The sequence below is a fragment of the Simochromis diagramma genome, unplaced genomic scaffold (assembly GCF_900408965.1).
Source record: "Simochromis diagramma unplaced genomic scaffold, fSimDia1.1 OVJJ01000176.1, whole genome shotgun sequence".
Taxonomy (NCBI): Eukaryota; Metazoa; Chordata; class Actinopteri; order Cichliformes; family Cichlidae; genus Simochromis; species Simochromis diagramma.
The window spans coordinates 3,391,522-3,416,611 of NW_024386892.1; the positions used below are offsets into that span (position 1 = coordinate 3,391,522).

The following is a 25,090-nucleotide window of genomic DNA, read 5'->3' on the forward strand; positions in this document are numbered from 1 at the left end:
ATGTTCGGCTGGATAACCGCTGCTCATCTACAATCACGATGAACACCGGTGTACCACAAGGCTGTGTGATCTACTCCCTCTTCACCCACGACTGCAGACCTGCTGATGGTTCCAACACCATCATTAAGTTTGCAGATGACACCACGGTGATTGGCCTCATCAGTGACAACGATGAGGCCGCCTACAGGGAGGAGGTGGATCGTCTGGCTGAGTGGTGCGACACAAACAACCTGCTGCTTAACACCGAGAAGACCAAGGAGCTCATCGTGGACTACAGGAGGAATGCTGACCCACATCCACCCATCCACAGTAAGGGGACGGCTGTGGAGCGTGTGAGCAGCTTCAAGTTCCTGGGAGTCCACATCTCCGAGGATCTCATCTGGACGACCAACTGCTCCAAGCTGGTCAAGAAGGCTCACCAGCGCCTCTTCTTCTTGAGGACTCTGAGGAAGAACCACCTGTCCTCAGACATCCTGGTGAACTTCTATCGCTGCACCATCGAGAGCATCCTGACCAACTGTATAACAGTCTGGTACGGGAGCTGCTCTGCCTCGGACCGGAAGGCGTTGCAGAGGGTCGTGAAAACTGCCCAGCGCATCGCCGGAGCACCACTTCCTGCCATAAAAGACATCTACAGGAAGTGGTGTCTGAAAATGGCTGGGAAAATCATCAAAGACCCCAGTCACCCATCGCATGGACTCTTCACCCTCCTGCCCTCTGGGAGGCGCTACAGGAGCCTCCGGACTAAGACCACCAGGTACCGGAACAGCTTCTTCCCCACAGCTGTCAGACTCCTGAACTCTGCCTCCTGACATCTGACCCACGTTAAACTCATGGACTGAACATACACACACCCACAATGGACAACTGTACCCTCAAACACACAATAATAACATGGACTGAACCACCACTCACAACCACTAGCACTTTATATAGCCTCTGTAGAAACTATCTACACCCTCACTTATCTTAACTGCACTACTGTATAGCTCTGTGTAAATAATCATTCTGTACATTCGATAATCTTTAACCCTACAACTGTTTACAACTTGCACAGTTCCCATTTATATATAGCTGTATATCTCAGATTCTGTAAAGTTATTTATTTCATATTCTGTATAGTTTTTCATATTTATATCCTGTTCATATCCTGTACATAGCTTGTACTCACTACAGCCTGTACATACTTATAGTTATAGAATATTCACAACATACTTCATACCGTGTACATTATAACATACCATAATAGACCCATTTCTGTAATATACTCACATATCTATATTATTGCTAATATATATTGTAATATATCTATATCACTAAAGCACTTCTGGATGGATGCAAACTGCATTTCGTTGCCCTGTACCTGTGCATGTGCAATGACAATAAAGTTGAATCCTATTCTATTCTAATTCTATTCTAAAAGATGAAAAAGTAAATACCAGAAAGTCTGCAGTTGCTGAAGGACACATCAGTCTTTCTCTGTGGCTGTTTTTTCAGACATAAATGACCTTTGTTCCCACGCAGCAGAGATTTCTGTGCTTTTACTTCATGTCTGTGTTTAATTAGTGATTTTCTTACAAAGCTTCACGGGGCTCTGAGCGTTCCTGCTGCTCCTCTCACAGCTCAAAGCTCGCTCGAGTTTTACAGTCGGGGCGAAAGCCGAGCCGGCGGTAATTCGATGCCCGCTGTAACAAACACACGGAGCTGACTCAGCACTCGGCGAGCTCCCCGCTGACCCCGCTGCTTCCTGCCACAGCTGCACATGCTGCTGATGGTCAGGGGATCCCAAATGGCTTCAGGAAACCCCAAATAAGACGTGAGAACCAAGACTGGGCTCGGTTTAGTAGGTCAGCGGGGAGTTGAATACAAGTTTCAGCTGTGAGATCGACACAAATAGACCAAGCAGCTTTAGTCAGACTGCACAGAGGTGCGTTTCTTTAGACTAAGCAGGAGGGTCAAAACAACTGTGGCCTTCTTCAGTCATGCTGGACCCACAACAGATTCAAAACAACTGTGAGGAGGCGCAGAGTTAGCAAAAAGAGACAAAGTGCACATACCAGATATACAACCACTGAAAAAGATCAAAATATGCCTGCAAAATGCATAAAAATGGAGGGAAAAGGACCAAAAACAAACTTCATACAGATGAAAAGCTGCTACAAAAGGATGTGCACTGACAGAAGAGGACACACAAAATGAACTCAAAAGATGAAATGATTATTTAAGGATGCAAAATATGAAATGCTAAAAGAGATGTACAATAATCACTCGTGCAAATTGAAGCCCGGGGGATGCAAAATGTCTGAAAAGGGATGCAAACAGAGTGCAGCAAGCAACAAAAAGCACCAACACAGGAATGGAAAACAACCATACGCACAAAAAGACACAAAGAGGATGTAAAACAGAAAAACAAAGAAAATGAAATCAACTGTGAGGAGGCCAAAAGAATCAGAGAAAGTGCAAAATAAAGGATACAAATAATAAACAACAATAATAATAACTTCATTTATAAAGCGTACAGCTATTTGAAACTAAAAAGATAAATAAATAAAAGCAATACAAGTAAAGAACAGTAAGAATTTAAAAACTAGAAGGCATAGAATTGAATCCCTACACACAAACACACACATGCAAGGACACACAAAGGTGACACAAATGGTTATTTGAGGATGGAAGACGATCAAAAAGAGACAGAAAGAAGCAACAAACATTCAGACTGAAGGATGAAGCAAAACCACTGTGAGGACGACGGGAAGGAGTGGCCGTCACAGATCCACTCAGCCCACAGCTGTGGGACAAAATGTTACACAGGCATGCAAAAAAAATCTGACGCAAACAGATAAAAGTTTATGAATCGATGTGAGAAATAATCAGCTGCAGTTTATCTCTGCAGCGAGGCGGCGAGCAGCTGCTGACAGGCAGCGGGCTGTTTTTAGCCTCTGAAGGACACACACCCACGCATGGACACACACACACACGCACGGACACACACACACACACACACACACACACACACGTCTTATCTCTGCTTTCTCAGCTCATCTACTGTTACTGTCGCTGCTGTCAGAGAAAGTCCAGAGCCTCAGTTCTAACTCTTTCTTGTCCAGAGAGGAGACGAGCGACCATAAAGAGAAGGAGACCCGCCTCCTCTGATGTCATCTCACTTCGGACACCCCTAACGTGTATCTGTGTGTGTGTCCGTGCGTGTATGTAGGTCGGTGTAAATGGCTCCCAGTGAAACTAGGCCACTCTGCCGCCTGGACAGGCCTCACATTGTTCCAGCTCGGCCGTGACGAGAAAAGCTGAAAGCAGCAAACAAACGTTTGGATGAGAGAGGCCGACAGCTCCTACAGCCAGATCATCAGGGTGATGTCGCAGTGAAAAAGCTCCTTCAGGCACTGCTGGGACTTGAACCCAGCAGGTCAGAGCACCTGTTTACATGCAGGTGCTCTGACCTGCTGACCTACAGCACCTCCTCCTTCCTGCTTTCGCTGAAGATTTCCTTCCGTTCCTTCTTACAGCTGCTTCCCTCAGGTCTCTGTAGAGCACATCATCTCCTAACCCAGCATCCTCCTCCATCACTACATCCATTAACCTCCTCCAGGTTCATGGATGTTCATCTCTAATTTTCTCAAGCTCAATGAGGATAAAACTGAAATCCTTTTTATTGGCACTAAATCCAACCTAGTGAAGGCAAACCATTTCTCACTAACTCCACAGTTTTCCCCTCACCTCATAGCCTTGATGTCATCACAGTTCACTCTCCCATCAGTAATCTCAGCTGTTCTGCCTGTTTCCATCTACGCAACATTAACACGTCCTTCTCTTTCCACCCAGTAGGCGTCCATTCTTGTCCACAGTCTCGTTACCTCCCGCCTTGACTGTTGTAATTCTCTCTTGCATGGTCTCCCCCAAAAATCCCTCCATCAGCTTCAACTGGTTCAAAACTCTGCTGGCCCCATTATTACCAGAACCCCTCCTACCAGCACAGACCACCCGAAAGCTCTGCTCCCAGGCTGTGGAAGTTTCCACCCCCACATGTAAGAAACACTGGTTCTCTCCCCCAGATTAAATCTCACCTCATGTTGACAGCAGCCCTTCCATCAGCCTCTTTTATTAAAGTCTGATAATGAAGAGCATCTAAGTATAAATGAATGATTCCAGCTTTGGTGAGAAAACTGAACAGCCATTGATGACCTGTGGTGGATGTTGAACCATATGATCACCTAGTTATAATAACATTGTTTAACCTGGTTAAAGAAGCAGCAAATATGTTAGCTTTAGTTTCTCATAGCAGGCGCTGTAGCTTAACAGGTTAATGTGCTTTCCTTGTAAACAGGAGATCCTGGATTCAAATCACAGCCATGCATCCATGTGCTTCATGCCATTTAACTCCATCTGTGGTTTTCCTTTGACTCAGAGCAGCAAACCAGCCAAGTTTGGCATCGTATTCCTGAATCACCGAGGACTAAACAGCTGACAGTCGTCCTGCTGCTTGTGTTTATTGACCCATCTTCCATTTCTCTGTCCCGCCTTGATTGTCTGAATCGATTAAATCAGCAGCTTCAGTGAAGTCAGATAAGTTAAACTTTAATTTCATTAATATGAAAACACTGCTGGGATTTGAACCCAGGATCTCCTATTTACAAGGCAGATGCTTTGACCAGCTAAGCCACAGCGCCTCAGCCAGACACCCGATTATCTGTTCTTAAAGAACTCCGATGGTCCCCTGATTGGGCTGCTGGTCTTTTTAAACAAGGTTCCTCCCTTGAATCAGTTAAGATGGTGTGTGTGTGAAAACACTGAGATTAGACTAGTCTGAGCTTCTGCAGGCTTCTGAGGTTCGGGAGGACAGAGCGAGCCGTAACGATGTCGAGCTTGTCATCTTCCCAGGACTCTGCCGTCCCAGCCCTGCACTGCTCAGAGACAAAGCAGCGAGGCTCGTCTGAGGGTAGATGTGCTCTCAGTAATGGTACACTGCATGGAGAGAAGATAATGATGGTAACCATGTATTTGTGCACCAACCACGCCATCCTTTTGGACAAAGATTGGATCAGAGCTGCAGGATGAAGCAGGGTGCTGGGTCACATCCAACAAGCTGATGGAGGATCCTCCAGCCAACTCTCACACTTCATATTCCTCCATTGATTTTTCCATCCTCCTGCTCTGTATTTGATTAATAAACTCCGGTGATACCACAGCGAGCTCAGTCCCTGTGCTCAGTAACTACTGGAGGCTCTCACCTCATCACCAGTAAGAGGTTTAAAGGGGAGCTGGAACATAAATCCTGCCATGTGGGTATAGCTGCAAGGTTGCAAAATGCCCCTGATCCGCTCCACCCTGATGTTTGACAAACAGGCGTAGCGTCTCGGTGAGACGCCCTGGGTGACGGACCATTTTGGGACCATCTCATATTCTCTCTCTTACTCAAATAATATCATATAGAAATAATTAATAATATCAGTAGCATCATTTCAGCACCATGGACAGCAACAGCAGCCAGAGGTCATCCATGCTGGTCTGGAGAGCCTGAACCGACGGCAGCTGGACTTCTTCTGTCCGTGAGATGTTCACATTTAGAAACTCTTCACTTCTAAAACAGGTGAAAACCCCCCAGAGGGGGCCGTCCCCAGAGGGGGCCGTCCCCAGAGGGGGCCGTCCCCAGAGGGGGCCGTCCCCCTTGGAGGCGCTCCTGAAAATCGTTGAGCCACTGTTGATGATGTGAGACATCACATGATCAGGGCACCATGAGCTCCTCTTCAACCAGGCATGGAGCACAGACAAGAGGCCTGATTGGACAGCTTCCACGTATCACAGTGTGAGATACAGGAAATGATCACATGCAGGAGGCGCTGTGGCTCAGCTGGTTAAAGCACCTGTCTAGTAAACAGGAGATCCTGGGTTCAAATCCCAGCAGTGCCTGTTTGTCGTCTCACACAGCAGCTGTGTTTTTGTAGTGTTTCCTTTCAGCAGGAATCCAAAGTCTCACTTTCTAATAAATTATGATTTTACACTTGGTCTCGACTTGCAGTCAGCATTTTATAAACACGCTCAGAATGCTAGCTTATCGTACACATCTATCAAAAAATGGTAAAAGGCTGTTGTTTTGTAGCAACCTTCCTCTGAATGCGTGCATCCCTGCAGTCACCAGGAGGACCACATACAGCCTCCCGCATGTTGTCAATTGTTAGGGTCACATGAAGTCCAATGGATCTTAGGCTACGTTCACTCTGCAGGTCTTAATGATAAATTCCGATTTTTTGATCAAATCCGATTGTTTTGTCTGCTCGTTCACACTACAAATAAAATGCGACAGCAAACGTGCTCTAGTGTGAACGCTCAAAGCACCGCATGCACAAAAGAGGACGTCACACACAACGCGCTCTGTTTAGACCCAGAGCAACAGTATTGTTTCACTGATGGCCTTAATATAAAGACTTTGGACTTCACGTTTCCCAATTTTTGCTTTAAGTTATTTTGTTATTTACATAATAATGTAAATAACCTAATAATGATCCTTATTGCTGTTTTAGAGGAGCGGAGCTTCAAAGGATAGCTGCAGATTTCTGTCAGAATCTGCAGATTATACAGAACAAATAAAATGTTCACGTTTCTCCAACGTTGTCTTACCAACAGTTTCACTGACATCTACACTGGATGGCCAGGAAGTGTTCACGATGTCTTCTCCGGCGCTGATAATTGGCTTCTGTCTTGTGTCAGTGACGTAAAAGACGGATTTAATGCGACATGACCATCAAACATCAGTCGCTTTCTAAAACATCGGATATGTATCGGATTCAGCACCACATACGAAAGTGACCCAGATCGGATTTGAAAATATCAGATTTGCACCGTTCACACTGTCAGACCATGATCGGATATGGGTCGCATAGGGTCAAAAAAATCGGATTTGATGCGCTTTCGCCTGCAGTGTGAACGTAGCCTTAGGCCTGATTAAAGGGGGCAGTAATAAAGTTGTACTAAAAGGCACTGCTGGGATTTGAACCCAGGATCTCCTGTTTACGAAACAGGTGCTTTGACCAGCTAAGCCACAGAGCCTTGGGACTGAGGTTTGGGGTTTCTCTGTATTATTGCTAACTTACAATCTAAAGCACCTCGAGGTAACTGCTGCTGTGATTTGGAGATAAAAATAAAATTGAATTGAAATGTATTAAAGGGGATAGGTTAATTGGATAATCCAAATTGTCACTAGGTGTGAATCTGAGTATGAATGGTTGTCTGTCCCTGTGTGTTGGCCCTGCGACAGACTGGCGACCTGTCCAGGGTGTACCCCTGCCTCTCGCCCTATGACAGCTGGGATAGGCTCCAGCGCCCCCCGCGACCCTGAAAAGGATAAGCGGAAGCGAATGGATGGATGGATGGATGTATTAAAGATCCAGAACCCCAAAGTGTCCAGGAACAGTGTCACTGTTAGCGTCTTCTTCTGTTCCCAGACTGAATTTAAAGTCAAGCCTAAACCGCCCCCACCAAATAAAGTCATGCTGATGCAGTGTTAACAACAGGAGGGCACTTCCTGTTGGTGTGTAGAGCAACCTGAAACTTCTCAGGGATGAAATTTCAACACAAAAATACAAAAATACGACTTGGTGTCCTCAATGGTGGCTGTCCCACAGTGTGGTTCCAAGCAGATGCCAAAGTGCTCTTACATAAAGAACTGATGACGTCACTGTGGATGGTTCAAAATGCCAAATCCTGGTGATGAGGAGTGATTTGCTTCTCTCTTTAAAACCTCACAGCTAACTCATGAGAGCAGGAACGTCTGTTTTTCTGTCTAACATCGAAACGTCTTCCAGCTCTGTGAAAAGCTCCTCTCGTGTTTTCCTCTGAGAAACTGAAGCGTGAAAGTTGAGGCCTCACCCTGCTGACGCGCTGTTTCTGTAACGTGTCCAGATTAGGTTGTGCAGACGTTTTAAAGCTGATTAAATCTTTTCCCATTTCATGGATTGTTTCGTGGAAAACCATTTCAGGATGAACGAGTGCGCGCTGACCTGTGAAAGGTGACTCACACGTGGTCGTCTCTGTGTTTGGACAGATCTCTCCAGGCAGCAAGGCGGCGCAGGGCAACCTGATGCAGGGTGATGTCATCGTCGCCATCGATGGCGTCAGCACCGAGGGGATGACTCACCTGGAGGCCCAGAACAAAATCAAGATGGCAAACTACAACCTGGCACTAACCATGTCCAAGTAAGAACCGACTCCTCCCTGCTCACACTTCCTGTCTGTAACAGCTTCCTGTTTGTCCTCCTGCTGTCTGGAGCTCAGATGTTGATGTGAAAACGTAAACCTTTTAGGCCCCACACAGGTGACAGTTACACCTGCCAGTCTCTGAGGTCACATTGATTGGTAATAACTCGTTTGGGGCGTCAGAAGATCTGAAGGTGTCTGACGGTTTTTATGATTCTGTGTTTTTTGCATTTGTTATTCACTCTGCAGAAAAACTGGTCAGATATCATAAATAAAAAGTCCTGTTGGGTTTAAAGTGGACAGGTTCTGCTCATCTGCACCTCCATATTTTATCCTCACAATCTCCTGCAACAGCTTTGCATGATTCACAGTTCAAAATAATCCTTCTTTGTGTGATATTAAGCCTTCGTGCACCGCCTCAGCTCATCCTCTGTCTGAAATGTAGTTTGTGAAGTTTCTTTTCGTTCTTTTAGTTCTTCAGGTTTTCCGGGTTAGATGTTTTGATCCTGTTGTCCTGTGTGCGATGTTGGATTGAAGCGCACGGCCACTGCCTGGAATGAAGGTTGTGGATTTTGGGATTTCCCTCAGTCTGCTGCATCCTTTGCGCTCGGATCATTTCCTCCTTTCAGCCATTACGTTTACGTCTCTTTGTGGCATGAAGGCGTCTGACAGCTGAGCGGGGAAATGAATGTTGGTCCACAAAGCGCTTCCTGCGGTCTCTCATAACCACGGAGCCTCGGGGTGATGAAGATAAGACGCTCAGCTCAGGATGAAGAGACGCCGTTTTTCTTTCCTATTATTGTTTTAAATGTTTTGCTGGTGTGAAGTCAAGCTTGTGATGAAGCGGTGGAAACAGGCCAGGAAATCATTGTTAACCCCCGCTCACCCTCGAGCTGTATCGACTGATGAGGCGGACCGCTCACAATAAACTGACTTCACTCAAGTTTTCATATCGGGGTCATTTTCCTTTTCCCACCAGAACAAAACGACCGTAACGAACCTGTGAAGAGACAGAGGGTGAGATAAAAACCTCAGAAGACCATACACTGAAGATAACCACAACCTTATCGTCATCATAACATCCTGTTTGATTCTCTTTTATTCTAATGGGACCGAAAACATCATTTTGCTTCTTTTCTCGACCACAGGAGTCGCCCCCTGCTGCTTTCAGATGGCCCCGCCCCTCCCTGAGCCTGGTTATGGTATCTTCTGTTTAGAAGACAGATGTGTTACCCAGCTACGCCCGACTCCAACAGCACAGACATGGTGCAGAGGTCCAGTTCAAGGACTCCTGTTAGCTAAGGCAAAGCCTAGCAGGCAGCTAGCAGCTAAAGCTGCCAACATGTAGGACAGGGGTGGGGAACTCCAGGTCTCGAGGGCCGGTGTCCTGCAGGTTTTAGATCTCACCCTGGGTCAGCACACCTGAATCACATGACTAGTTCATTACCAGGCCTCTGGAGAACTTCAAGACAGGTTGAGGTCTCACACCAGCCTTCGAGGCCTGGAGTTCCCCACCCCTGATGACTTTTTTTCACCTCCAGGTGTTCCTATAGTGATCCACTGTCAGGTGAAGTCTCTGAATCTTGAATATGAACTGAGAGCTGCTGAACAGGCGACAGTGCTGAGTGGAGTAAAAGAAATTTCCCCTGACGGCGGGTCAGGTTGGAAACAGTGAGGCTGTGGTTGGCCCTGTGGCCTGCAGCAGGAAGCTTCATTACTCTTCAGAGCAGACGTTCTCTTTGTGTTCATTCTCATCGCAGCTCTCAGACCTTGTCTTTCATTTCTTGAGGCGAGCATTTGGAGCCGACTTTTTTTGGTTTTGTGCCCTTACTTTCACCTTTTCTTCCATTTGCTGCAATTTTATCCGACTTAAATTTTCCTGTTTTCTGTCGTCAGTCTGCTTTAACATCTGACCTCCTTTTATTATTTTCTCTGGAGAAATTGAAGCTTTTCCTGCTGCTGATGTTTTTTTCTATAATAGCCACAAGTAAAGTGATTTGTAAAAGTCCTGCTTAGACGTTTCATCACACGGTGGTTTCAGTTTGTTTTTGATTATTAAACCTGCTGGATGGACGCTGTCACGCTGCCGCTCTGACAGACTACACTGTTAATCTGTCAGAATGCAGATGATTGATGAAAACCAGACTTTACGGTCGTTTCTACGAGGCACAAATATTCAGAGGAACGCACGAGAATTAAAACCTTCACGTTTCATTTTCATCTTCTCTCTCTTAGATAAGCTGCCCTCCTTTCATTTCACGATGCGAGCGTCAATGCCTCTCTTTCTTTTCTCCGTGCAGGTCGAAGCGTCCGATTCCGATGGCGGCACCGAGAATGGACGCCACGATTCCCATCGTCCCTCACCAGCAGGTAAATGAACCCATAATGCATCAAAATCATTATTTTATTCTTCAACAGGATGAATTTACTTCACCTTTGTTTTGTCGGCATATCTGGCAGCATACAATGATTACAGAGAAGTAACAACACTGTAATGCACGCATACAGGTTTCCTCATAGTGAAGTAACTTAGTCATTAATTTATGCATTGGATCATTTTATTCTGTAGTCACATTTATATTTTTAATCTTTGTCCTGTATTTGTGCAGCACTGGTTATTTTTGTCTACAGTGAAACAACCCCCCCCCTCCCACACACACACACACACACACACACACACACACACACACACACACACACACACACACACACACACACACACACACACCAGTTAAAGGTATTTTGGAGAAACGTATAAGGCTGCTGCCCCCTGGTGGCTGCAGGAAAAAATGCAAGAAAGGCCAAACTCAGCACCTCAAAAATGTTTTGTGCAAAAACAAAAATGCAGGAAAACAGAAACAGGAGCAGTCATGATGAATTTCATTTCCTGTTTAAGTTAAGAGATTTCCAGCAGTGATGATAATTGATCCAACAGATTAACTTAAAATGAAAGGAATGTATTTGGTCAGTTTATTTATTTTCACAATAATTATTTATTTTTTCTTTTTGATGATTTTCTCAGTCACTTTATGCTTTCAGGCTTTTATACTGAAAGGATCCCATGGTTAGAATAACAGCACCTTGATTAAAAAAATATATCGTCTTTTAAGCGTGTGCTCTGCTCCCTCTCCTTCCTGTCTCCTCCCCTTCCTGACGCCTCCATCGGTGCAGGTAAACGGCCGCAGTACCTCCTCCGGGCCTGCAGAGGCAGACTCTCCCGGGGGGCGTGCGGCGGCGGTCAGCCCCGCTCAGAGGAGGCAGTATAACTCCCCCATCGGCCTGTACTCAGAGGAAACTCTTAGGGAGATGGCCGCGATGCAGGCGGGTCGGCCTGCGGGGTAGGTGGAGGCGTTAGAAGCCCGGCGACATGTTTGATGAGAGGTCAAGAAGCAGAAACAGATTCAAAGATGGTTCAAAGAGGAAGAAAAATACGTTTCCTGTTTGGTGCGGTACCAGTAACTGCTGTCTCCGGTGTCTCGGTTCATACAAAATAATTCACGTGAACGCATTCTGCTCATTTCTACATTTATAGTCCTGGATTCTCGGTCAGCAGCTCTGCATGATTCACAGTTTGAAATAATCCTTCTTTATCTGATACTGGGCTTCTGCTCAGCCTATAGGTCAAGCTGTTTTAGCTCCGCCCCCTTCAAGAGGACTTTTTATACTATAGGTTCATGTTAACCTTGCAGTAATCTCAGTAACCTTTGACCTTTGACTCCAAAGAGGAGAAACATGAGTGCATCTGAACCTTCAGTGTCATAAAAGTGAAACCAGTGATGCTGTCACGTGTCCTAAAATAACATGTTAAACTGCAGCTCCACCCATACACACACCACACTTACTCTAAAACTTACTAATGTTCTCAATGCGGACTTGATGTTTTCATACCCCGAAGGAGGTCCACCTCTCAGATTGTACTTGGCAAGTGTTTGCAGACAAGCTGGCGTCTCCCATGCAAACTGCAGGCCACTGCAACAATGTGCATTTGCAAATATGAACAGCTGACCTGGACGCGATGGAGCTCAGATACGTGCTGTGCAGCTAAGTTACAGCTAGCTGGCTAACCTTAGATTGCTGTGTAATGTTGTCTCTATGTAAATGATGAGTTAGGCCACCTCAGCGTTAGCCTTTGACCTTATGTGGAGTTTGTGTTGTGCTGCGATGTCAGTGACTCTGTTTCTAAGCTGGGAGCAGAAGAGCGTCACGTCACACGTTACTTTACAGAAAAAGGTGCAATGAGCCGACCGATCCAAACACTTCTGCATCAGCTGCAGCTGCAGTGGAGGTGTGTGTTTACAGTCACGAACACGTATACAGTGACACACACACACACACACACGCCATTAATAATGTGATTCAGTTACTCCGTCACCGAAGAGCCCAAACACCTGTTAGTTTGTTTGGCTGCTTTTAAAGGTCAGGGGACCCTCTGGACACACACACACACACACACACACACACACACACACACACACACACACACACACACACACACACACACATAATAATAATGATCCTGCTGTAATTATCATACCATATGCACATATGTCGCTGACTCTTCTTAGATGAAACTCACAAAGATTATTAGCATTTATGTGTTAAGCTCATCTCAAAGTTAACGTTGACATCACAGATACGTTCCTGCACTTCCATAAATAGGTTTACACTTAAGTATGCACACCCCTGGTTATTATTTCTACTAATATTACTGATAACAATAATAATAATATCACCACTGCTGTTAATGAGAAGAGGAGCAATAAGAAGAAAAATACATCCTAATCCAAAGAATTAGAATCGGAAATTAAGAAAAGGTAAACAGATAAATAACATTATGCATAATTATGTATCTGTGATGACAAGACAGAATAAGAGAAGACCAAAACAAAGAAACTTTTAAAAATGTCCAGAAGACACGTGACCCCAGCAAAGTCTGCCTCAGACTCCATCCCCTGAAGCTGGGATCTGTGGGATCTGTGGGATCTGTGGGATCTGTGAACAGGCTGTGATTAAATCTTCCTCTTCACTCGCAGAGCGGACGTCACAGCAGCCAACAGAGGATGTGACCTCTGACCTCTGATGGACAGTGAATGATGCTGAATATGTTTTCTAACATCATATTCTCCTCTGTCTTCCCTCCTTTGTCCTTCCACGTGTTCGTCCTCTCTTCTGTCCCTGCTGTTGGTCAAGCAAGGTTTTCCCCCCCGCCGCTCCACCGTTAGTATCCTCTGCAGCTGAATGCATCTTGGATGTGTGTTTGTTTAAGGCATGGCGTGGGGCGATGGCGAGTGCGGTCCTGCAGCTTTACAGACTCTATTTCAAAATTATCCATGCAAACTGAAATTGCGGAACAGCTGGCTGCATGATGCATTTTGCTTTCTGTGGTTTTTTCATTATTTGGTGTTTTTCTGAGGCAACTCTACAGGAAAGTTTTCAGAATAAAAGCCTGCTAGAGCGTGAGAAGCTTCAGCCTTTAGGTTGTTTTTGTGCAGCAGTGAAGTGGACTAAATGTCAGCTGTGTTCCTGCTCTGATACGTTTGTGTTCTGGGATTAAAGGTCATGGTTTGACGCACTGCTTAAATGAGCTGCTGTGACGTTTTGCGGTGGACGCATGCGAAGGTTTCAAGCATGAAATTTAAAGCATCGTCAGTCGTTTCTAACCAATGTGCAGAAACCAGTTTGGGTTTTGTTGAAGTGGAAATGAGACTTTTCCTTTTTCTCTGCAGCTGTAAAGACCATCGCTCATGTTGTATTTATTACCCACAAAAAAATGACCTAATTTTATAGGAGAGGTTTCAGCTTGTGTCCAGTGAGTCCTTTGGAAGTCCAACATTTGCAGAAAAAAGGGTTAAATTTAGTATTTTTATCAGCGTTTGCCAACAAGCTTTGAGGTAGATTCACCTAATGGTTCAGCATCTGCAGTGTGGCACAATTTATTAGACGGTCACCAGTTCATGTGACAGCTGCTTATCCACCTGTATGCATGAGCTCTGTTATCAGTTAGATTAACTATATAATTATGTTTGTTATCTGTGGGTTTTAAATGTACTCTTTTACAAAAAACAGAAAAAAATTATAGTTTTCTGCTTAAGATACAAAATTAGAGTCATTTACTCATTACTATTATTATTATTATCATTATTATGATTATGATTATTATTAATAATCATAATAATAATAATAATAATAATCTGCATGTCTGAACATGCAGATTATTATTATTATTATTATTATTATGATTATTATTATTATTATTATTATTATTATTATTATTATTATTATCATTATTATGATTATGATTATGATGATTATTATTATTATTATTATTATCATTATTATGATTATTATTATTCTTTATTATTATTCCTCATTATTATGATTATTCATTAATAATCATAATCCTGGTCATAAAATTTTAAAACTTCTGCATGTCTGAACATGCAGATTATTATTATTATCATTATTATTATTTGATTATATTATGATTACTAATAATAATAACAATAATAAATAATAATCATACTATAAAATATATCTGCATGTCTGAACATGCAGATTGTAAAAACGTGGTTTGAATTTTGGTTTGATTATTATTGAAAGTTGTACCTTCACAAATTTGGCTATAAAATATTCACTTTTTTGTTTTCCCCAAAAACTATTGATCTGATATTTTTGTTATTGACAGATTTATAGACAATATTTGTGTTTTCTTGATTCATGAGAGGTGATTTAATAAAACATTCTAGTTTGTACTTTACAGTCCTGTGTTTGAGATATTTTATTATTATATTATTATTATATCCTTAAAAAACATATACATAAAAAACAGATATATTCCTGATGTTTGTTGTTATTATTTCGAGCATAATGCACTAAAAACAAAAGATTCTTCACCCTCATGAATGTGAAGCAGACTTGTAAATAAAATGCAGATGAAATCTATTAACTCAAAGGTTCTTTTGTTCAAATTAATTAAGGAAGACCTGCTTGGTATTAACAGTTAATCCTGTGAACCTCAATCACACAAATCTAATTTATATTTAATGGAATCTGTTTTACAACATACATTTTTTACATGTAATCAAATGAATCAAAGTCAGCATTATTTTTGAGTCTGAGTGGGCGGAGAGCGGATCGCTGTGGGACGCCACTCAGAGTTTTCTGTAGTCTGTCGTGATGCTGTGGGTGGGGTTTCCACCTTAAATGGAGATTCTGTTGGAAACATTCAGCTTTAGCCTGAAAACTTTAGCCTCACTAGTCCGTCTGCTGTGAGCATGACAAACCCATCACCTTCACCCACACGCCTCACCTCCGTCCCTCCATCGCCTCCTTTATCTCCACCTTTTCCCCTCCTCTTCCCCACCCGACAGTGCCGGCTTCAATCCCAGCGTGCTGATGGACTCCGCCCTCTCCACCAGCAAGCCCATTGAAGTAAAAGGCCCCGGCGGTAAGGCCACCATCATCCACGCCCAGTACAACACGCCCATCAGTATGTATTCGCAGGACTCCATCATGGACGCCATCGCGGGACAAACACAGACCAAGGGCCACGACGCTGGGTATGAACACCACCTCCTCCTCCCTCTCCACGTCCTCCTTCCCTCTTTCTACGTTGACTTTATCTCTAATTCTTCCTCCTGACATCCTCATCTTCCTCTTCTGTACCCACGTGCACCCCTCAACCCTGCCACCAGTTTTTTACACTCAGTATCAAAAACATCAAAAGCCACAACACCACCTGAGTTATGCCTAACACAGTTACTATCAGTCCTGCTGAGGGCTGATCATCCATATTTGTAGTTTTCTAACACGTGGATGTGTTACAGGCAGCAGCGTTCAGTTTACAGGCTGATGCTTCGAGTACTCAACCCACAGATATTTCTTGATGAGAAATTACTTTTCATTTGTTGTTTTTGTCTTTTTCCCTTCGTTGCCTCTTCCTCCCTTTTCTTCTCTTTACTCTATTTAAGTGTCCTCCACCTGTCCTCTCCTTTCTGTCCGTCCTCTTTGGTCTCAGCCCGCTTCACGTCCGACTCATCGCTGACACTGGTGGTGATGGTTTTGGTGCTGCAATATTGTGCTGCCTGTTTGTGCACATGTGGGGAGAGGGTGACTTCTTCTGTGGAGGCTTTGAGGAACTGCTAAGGTTTCCGTGATATCAGAAAGCAGAATTTTTGGTTCGGGCTGCTCTGGGATCCTGTTTTTTTGTGCGTCGTGTGTTGTGTGGCTGAAGCCTCGGGTGTGCTGTGGGAGTCGGTCCGTATGAGGTGGACCAGTCCGAGTCAAATGTCCCCCAGAGAGACGTTCCCTCTGTCTGAGCAGGTCATCCCAATTTCTTCGCTCGTGATCACGTTTGACCCTGTTACCTATCGTCTTGTTGCCGAATGCATTTCCAGCTCAGAGTCGCACTGATTTTGTCAGAAACTGCTGATAAAGTCATGTTACTGCTGTGTTTTTGGTGGTGTCTTCCTCGCCTGCTCTTGCTCTGAGATGTAGCGCTGTCGCTGTTTACTGTCCCCCTCCAAAGGTCTCCATGCCCATTCTGTATTTCAGCCTCTCTAATTTTAGACCCCGATAAAGCCGCTCTTATTGAAATATAAGCCTGAATAAAACTACTCATCCATACAGGAGGGGGCATCTCTGGAAAACCAATTACAGTCCAGTATGATATCCTCCTCCTCCCTCACCGTGCGTCCTTCACTGAGAGCCAGTAAAAGCTTTGGTTCCCCTGAGTTGTGTTAAAGCTTTGAAAGATCAAACATCAAATACAAGACAGAAACATGACACGTGTCACCAGAATCAGCCGACAGGCTGCAGTCCTGCAGGGCGGAGCCAAATACAGGTGCACTGCAGGTAGAGGGGGCTTAAAGAACAACAAAAGATTTCAAGCTACTAAAAAAAACCTCAGAAAGATGGAAAACAACACAATGGTGTCATTAATAGTTTTTAATGTTAGCATCTGTAACCACAAAGAGACCCGAACATCCACACAAAGATTAAAAGGACTGAAAACAGCCTGAAAGAGAAGAAACTGACTTCGATTTGATTTGATTGGTAATTTATTTCAGCATGTGAACAATATACAAGTAACATTTAGAAAAGAAAATAGAGAGAAAAAAAATAACAATAACAAAATAACAAATTACATACAAAAAAAACCGTTCTGATTAATTTACATGTTGAAAGGGAAGAAGTACACACTTATTTAATCCCACCCCTTTGCCATAAATTATCAGTTAATATTTAGTCAGCCTCCTTACTGATATAATTTGTAATAAAAATAGTGAACAGATTTCTGATATACTATAAACTATAATATCACATCATGAGTTTTTTATTTGTTTGTTTGTTAAATAGAGACATTCACTTAATTTAAATATTTCCTTTTCTTTATAGTTTGAGAAGATCATCTTTTTATACTCTTTTTGAACGTTTTATGTTTGGACGTTGCTTAATTCCATATTCAGGCTGTTCCACAGTTTCACTCCATGAACCGAAACACAAAAGCCTTTTCTTGTAGTACAAACCTTCATTGTTTTGACGTTACAAAAACCCTTAAATTATAACTCCCTTCTTTCAAAAAAAAACATACTCTGAATATTTCCTGGCAGTTCTTTATTTTTTGCTTTGAATAGAATTGTGTCTGTTTGGAATTTACTAGATCGTCAATTTTTCAATATTTCAGTGCAAAAATAGTGAGTTTGTATGTTCCTGTAACCTGCACTGTGGATGATTCGAATTGCTTTTTTTTTTTTGAAGAGTAAAAAAGTGAATGTAATGTGGTTTTATAGTGTTGCCACAGACCTCTGCACAATAGCTTAAGTATGGTGAAACCAGGAACAGTAGAATATGAAGTGATGTTTCTGTTGAATACCTGTTTTGCCTTGTTGAGTATTGCAATGCTTCGTGATACTTTGGAATGAATATATCTACGTGAGCTCTCAGTTAGTTTTTTCATCTGTTATACCCCCAGAAATGTATTTTCATGACTCTTTCATACTCAACACCATTTAGTTGAATCTTTGCATTTGTATTTAAACGACTATTTCCAAATAACATAAGTTTAGATTTATTTCAAATTTAATGATAATTTATTTTTATCAAGCCAGAACTTCACTTTACTTATTTCATATCCTCCAATAAATTCTGCAGATCATCACCAGAGCAAAAAATGTTTGTATCGTCAGCAAAGAGAACCATTTTTAATACTTTGGACACTTTACAGATGTCGTTAATGTACAAGTTGAAGAATTTTGGACCCAAAAACTGACCCTTGGGGTACACCACAAGCAATGTCCATAATAAGGAGCAACCACCATTTTAATTTCACAAACTGCTTTCTGTCACTTAAATAACTCCGGACCCAATCTAAAGCTACTCCCTCTGACACCATAACGGTCCAGTTTTCTTATTATTATATCAGGATCTATAGAGTCAAATGCCTTTGTCAAGTCTCTGAATAACCCAGCCACATATTTGTGATGTATTCTATTGAATCTAATAGTGCCGATGATGTTGATCTGCTTGATCTGAATCCGTACTGACTCTCAGTGAGTAGTTTATGTTTATCTATAAATTTTTCCAGTCGGTTTTTTAAACAGTTTTTTCAAGAACTTTTGAGAATTGAGGGTGGTGAAGAGACAGGCCTGTAGTTTGTGAAATGGTGTTTGTTTCCAGCTTTGTATAGAGGTATAACTTTTGCTATTTTCATTCTGTCTGGAAATCGACCAGTTTGAAATTATAAATTACAGATGTATGTAAACGGTTTTATAACAGCCTTCAATGACTCTTTTAACCCACGATCATATCAATATCATTACAATCCAAAGATTTCTGATTTTTTACAATTTTTTGACAATTTCAAAACTTCATTTTCATCAACGGCTGTGAGAAACATAGAAATGGATTTCTGTCTATCAGTGTATCGGTTTTTCCTGTGCTTTCCCAGGATGAGTGATTGTTTTTGCTAAATTTGGTCCAGCAGTTACAAAGAATTCATTGAGACTATTTGCCACAACATCCATGTTGTATTCTTCATGGTCATTACAAATGAAATACTTGTAGTTCTTTTGTCCAGTCCCACGTTTTATAACACTGTTCAGGATTTCCCATAATCTTTTATTTTATTATCTATTATCTAATTGCTTCTTATAGTATTCCTTTTTACTAAATCTAAGTATATTAGTTAACCTATTTTTATCTTTTGTATCTGATTTCAGCATCTTTAGTTCTCGTTCTTAAGAAATCTCTGTATAGAGCATTTTTCTTTATACATGCATTTTGCAGACCTTTTGTTATCCATGCACAGTCCATATATTTATGTTTCCTACTATATTGCTTTATTGGACAGTTGGTATTGTACAGTAATGTAAATATTCTAAGGAATTCATTATACGCACTATCACAGCACAAACTGGTGGATGTTCAGAAAAATGACCAAAGCTGCAAAAACCCTGCCGAGGTTTCCGTTTATAAGAGAGAGCCAATCAGAAGCAAGCAGGCAGAACAGCTGGTGTCAAACAGGATGAGCTGCTGCGAGGTGCAGGACAAGACAAAGAACATAAATAAGGAAGTAGAAATGAGCAGAAAGGTTCAGGTCTGCCTGGGCTGGACAAAAAAAGAGACAGAAAAACAGATGGAATAAAGTCACAAAGATGCACAAATTAAACACGTGAGATACACAAAAGACTCAAAGCTGAATGTTCTGAGCCTCTTTCTGTGTTTTATCTCCGTTTGTTCCTTTTTCTAACAAACCGTCCTCAGACATGCGAGTCCGGCTTCCTCTTGGCTCCATCGAACGCCTTCAGTAACGTTTTGTTCGTGTGACCTTTGAAATATCAGACATTTAATTCCAGACTGAGAAGGACGTCAAAACTTTGGGCAGGGAAAACTTGTTTCCGTTCACTGCTGGGCCCACAGCTCGTGCTTCACTGTCTCTTTATTTTTCACTTGCTTTTGTCGTGGGCGACGTGGCGCCCCCTGTCTGTGGTCCCAGTTCTGTCCCAGTCATGGACCGCTTCGTGGACAGCGCCTCGCTGGTCTATCAGGCCGTCCAGAGCACAGAGAAGGACCCGGAGCTGAGCGAATGGAGCCGCCGCAGCACCAACGTGCAGTCCAAGTCCTTCCGGGTCCTGGCCCACATGATCGGCACCGAGTCCTGTAAGTGTCCTCTTCCTCCTCTTCCTCCTCTTCCTCCCTGTACTGTCCTCAATTATTTAAAACCGCAAATAAAAGCAACAGACTCATGTATGTTTCCATACAAACAAAGGTGTGTAATTAGAGTAAACGATTACCTGTGGGAATGATTTTAAAGTTAAATCTGATCAGGTGCTCAGTGTCGCCCCCTCTCTCTGTTTCTGTTACAGCGCTCACTGAAGAGGAGGCGGCGGCTGTGAAGAGGAGCAGGTAGGCAGCAGAGCTCCAGTAGTCAGCTGCTGACCCCCTCACCTGTAGTCTCGACCTCATCTGCCCCGGACATGAGAACACCTGCACAGGCGGTCTCTGTTTGAGGCTCTGATATATACGTAAACGATGTGATTGGTTGGTGTCTGAAGCCTTTTGAATCTGCTCACGTGTAATGAGCTCATGTGACCAGCAGGAGGGGACACCGGACTGTGTGTGTGTGTGTGTACCTGTTTAGACGTCCTTGTGGGGACAGTGTTCGTCCTCACGGGTTTGAAGGCATTTTTGAGGCTCATAGTGTGGGTTTAGTCTCAGGGTTACAGTTAGGTTATGGCTGGGGTTCATTTTTGGTTGAGGTGAGCAGCTAGGGATTCTGTCAAATAGATGTCCTCACTGAGATATCAAACGAGAATGTGTGTGTGTATTTGCTCAGAGGAAACGTCATTTAAAAAATTGGTGGGGCACCTCTTTAAGCGCCGGTCGCAGGGTTCTGTTAAAGCAAACCTCACCATCCAGACTGATTCAACTGCATGAACTAATCAAAGTGAGCAGACACCAAAGAGTCCTCAGATGTGCTGAAAGGTTTCGATTACTGCCAAGGGACCACGAGGGACTCCCCGCCTCTTTGGTCCTTTCTTTATTGATTACTGGTAACTGGTGTTGATTGGTTAAAGAGAGAAAACCAGTGTGCAGAGGAGAGTCATCCTCCAGCTCTTTATTGTCACGTTTAGCCGAGGCAGAAAAAACTGAAAGTCAAGCAAAAACCGCAAACGTGACAAAGCAGACTTTTTATTCTCAGCCTGTGTGACGTCATACAGTCAAACTAAAGTATGCAGCCTGCAGGTACTCGACACTCTGCAGGACTCTGCAGACATCAGGTTATCAACAGGTGGTGAAGCTCACAGCTCGCAGTTAAAATCTCCACATTTCACCTGCAGAAACATGAACAGCTCAGACTGTCAGGTTTGGAGCATGCCCAGTTTAAACAGGCTGCTGTGAGTTAGCATGTGCAAATAAGTGTCTGTGTTTAAGAGTTTTGGGTCTAATGCTGGTTTCAGGGATCAGGTGCCTCAGACGGCAGACACATGGCTACTATATCTCAGTTACACCACCTTAAACCTTGCGTGGCTCAGAAGTCCTAAACAGGGCTTTATGTGGCCGAGGACAGTCTAAGAGTCCGCGCTGTCAGACAAGCCAGGTGTGGTGAGCTGCAGGTGAGGGCTGGGCCGAACGTCCGCTGACGACCTCTGAAGGTGTCACTGCCCTCAGTCTGTTTTCCATGACTTCCTGTTTCCCCAGCGGCTCGTCTGAAATCTCATCACAGCCGAGTCTCCGAGAGGACGAGCAAACCTTTCAACCCCGCCCCACCCGTACAGCCCGTCCCAGCTCTGATGGATGGAGCTTTCTATTCTCCGTGCACTTATTTAATCAACCCTCCATTATGCACCATCGATCTCTGCCCCCCCCCCTAATTTGGACTGAAATACAACCTCCTCCCCCAAAGCTCCGGCTCCCCTCTGTCCTTCGTCAGAGTCCATACGCCATCCAATGACTCACCGTGAATCAATAGGAGCAGAGGTCAAGCTTTTATCCGCCAATAAAGAGACTGTGTGCTTTTTTTCCTTCAGCTGTAAGTCATCGAGGAGGAAGCAGCTGGATTAGACTCACAGGGCTGAGCTGGAAGCCTCAAAGCAGAGAAGCAAAGACACAGAAAGAAATTTTCACTGCAAAATCCAGCTTCATGATCCCGATCATGCTGGGAAATGGAAAAATCTATCAGTTAAAGGTGGTTTATTCTGCTTATCTCAGGATCTGTGTTCTTATTCTGGCACACGTTTTAATTATTTCTTATTTATCTGAATGGCTTTGTGCAGCAAAGTCCTCAGCCTGAAACAAGGAGCTGGTGTCCGTACACCTCTAATGTAGAATGACTAGTGCTGACTGGCTTATCTCTGACTAACAAACACATGTTGGTTGGCTAAATATAAAATCCTTTGTCTTATTCCTCTGTCCATGGAAAGAAAAACTGAGTAGAAGCAAATAAATTAGGTTTTTAAAAGCCTTTCTGAAGTAGCTTTGCATGTTTCACAAATCAAAATAATCTATCATGTGCAGGAAAACACTCTCAGAATAAAAGTTTGTCCTACGATGTCTCTTTGTTCCTTTAAAGCAGAGCTAATCTGTTAAATAGAAGCTCTGCAGCTTTGCATGAGTCACAGTTCATCCTGCGTCTGAAACAAGCTGTTTTAGCTCCTCCTCCTGCATTTAGGCCAAGTTTGGTGGGTGTGGCTTTGGCGTCTGCGATGACTATCCACCCTCTATGACACCATCCAGATCCAAGAGGAAAAAACTGAGATAATCAGAGTGTTTAAATCCACCTGGGCTTACGCTGACTTCTTTTCATGCAGGTCTGTGCAGCTTAAACAGCTTCATCGATGATTATAAGAGACACAGTGACAAGGTTGCAAATAGTGCAAGGAGGAAGAAAATCAAGGGGTTAAGAGCTGAGATCAGCCATGACATGAGCACACGAGGGGACACGGGGAATAAAACAGAGTTCAGTAAAATAAAATAAAAACCTGGACAAATGGTCTGTTTGCTCAGCAGGAAATAATAATCACCTCTTGGCTCTCCAAAGCTTTGGTGTGTTGATGTGATTTTTTTTAAGGATAATGCTCCCAGAGTTTCAGTGTTGCATTCACGTGCTGAAGGGAGAGTCTGACATGTGGGTTTCATCTGCTTGTTTTTCGGCTTTTTGTTGTTTCTTCATTTGCTGGAGTTACACTGAACTAAATCCACATAGTTGTCACGCTTCAGAGCCATTACCGTCTTTCAGGAACCACATCTGAGTGATCGTGTCAGAGTTTCCTCTGGTTTGATCTCTGTGCTTTGTACAAATGTTTTTGCAGAACCGGAGAATAGAAAAAAACCTTTTTGACATTTGATCCAATGTTTCTGAGACCAAAGCAGCGAGGTGACGTCATCCTGTCGGCTGTCTTTAAGCTGTCTGGCAGTTTCCTGAAGGATCTTCTGTCTGTGGCGTTGTTGGTCTGGTGAAGGCGATGGAGTTTCTTATTTTTGGGTCTTTGGGTCCTGATTTGATTATTGATTATTTGTTAGACAGAAAGAAAAAGGTTGATGGTCAATCCGAGTCGCACCTGAGTAACATCAGGGGGAAGAGAGCGGGGGTCAGGATGGGGACGTAGCGTCTCAGTTTGGATGACCTCTGCTGCTGTTGTCTCTATGCCCGCAGCCTGAAGAGACAGCCTGCCGCTGGTTTCGGCCTCCAGTACAGAGCTGCAGTCTCCAGGTACAAACCCCTGCGGGCAGGTGCGCTCGCGGCCGTGGGCTTCACAGCACTCAGTAACACAGCAGCTGCTTTTAAACGGAGGCTTCTTCAGCTAAAACTCCTGGCGGCACACAAGTGGATTGTTAGGGTTTGTGCACGGGTGGTGTTTGAACCCATAACTCTGGCAGTTCTGTCCGGATCATGTAACACCTGAGTAACAGTCAGTAACCTCACCATCGTTTCATCAGCTGAATAACAGGCTGAGTCTCTGCTAACGCCCTCTGAAGGAAGGACCTTAAAGCTTTTGTTGCTGTTTTTAATGAAGCTGAATTCAGTTTTGGTTTGAAGCCCTCTACCCTAACACTAACCTTGTTTACATCAGGTAAGTCTGATACAGCTAAGCTGCTGCTAAACACCCAGACCTGAGACTGATACCCCCAGAAAGAAAAACTGCAGGTTTACACCCCAAAACCTGTCAACACTTCTTGAAAGAGGACCCTTTGTGCTTCTGTCCTGCTCAACATTTTATTCTTTCTCTGAAACAAGCTGTTGATGCTAGTTTCTATATGCTTGTTGTCTGTGACAATATTATATTGACACATCCAGAGAGTGTAAAAACATCGTAAACATTCGAATCACTCCAAAGCCCAACTTTTGGCTCACAAATTAAATTTTTGATTCATAAAACAGTGCAGCAGCCTGGCTGTAATCACTGTTTACTGCAACTTATCTATATTCAGATGACGATTCACAGTTTACGAGCATTTTTGACTCAGTCCAGGATGCAAACCAAACCTGAATGTGGTCTGTAGAGGTTTCTGTTTAAAAACAGTGAGTATCTGCACCTCAGGGGATGCTTGGAAGCCTAGACTAACCCTAACCGCCATATTCACAAAAATTAGAAGAAAGGTTAGTTAAACAGTTTAGAGAGAAATTTAAAACCAGCAGAAACAGTTACCTAAACCTGAAAAACATGGTTAACACTAAAATCAACAAAACTGCTGAAAGAGTTCAACGTTATGGGTCATTTTTTAGCTGAAAAATCATAAATATATAGAAAAAGTGAAAATAGTTAAATGTGCTCTAGAAAAGCTAGCTAGAAATTAAATTGATTGTTGAAATGCAGTTCAAATTAATAGCTCCACTGATGGAGCTATTAATTTTTAAGAAGTTTTTAAAAGCGTTTCTGATACC

The 25,090-nt window shown here is 43.3% G+C and overlaps 1 protein-coding gene and 3 non-coding genes across 4 annotated transcripts in view; 2 read left to right on the forward strand and 2 right to left on the reverse strand.

The window, feature by feature from the left end:
- LOC120734875 (LIM domain-binding protein 3-like) overlaps positions 1 to 25,090 on the forward strand; it is a 51,046-nt gene that overhangs the window by 6,091 nt on the left and 19,865 nt on the right. The window contains exons 3-6 of the mRNA XM_040033956.1: positions 8,054 to 8,205; positions 10,506 to 10,575; positions 13,400 to 13,422; positions 15,576 to 15,764. Of these exons, the coding sequence (XP_039889890.1) occupies positions 8,054 to 8,205; positions 10,506 to 10,575; positions 13,400 to 13,422; positions 15,576 to 15,764 (434 nt within the window). The remainder of the gene's footprint in view (positions 1 to 8,053; positions 8,206 to 10,505; positions 10,576 to 13,399; positions 13,423 to 15,575; positions 15,765 to 25,090) is intronic.
- On the reverse strand, positions 4,609 to 4,682 carry trnat-ugu. Its single transcript has one exon. It is a non-coding gene; the product is annotated as a tRNA-Thr (tRNA).
- Positions 5,849 to 5,922, forward strand: trnat-agu. Its single transcript has one exon. It is a non-coding gene; the product is annotated as a tRNA-Thr (tRNA).
- On the reverse strand, positions 6,986 to 7,059 carry trnat-cgu. Its single transcript has one exon. It is a non-coding gene; the product is annotated as a tRNA-Thr (tRNA).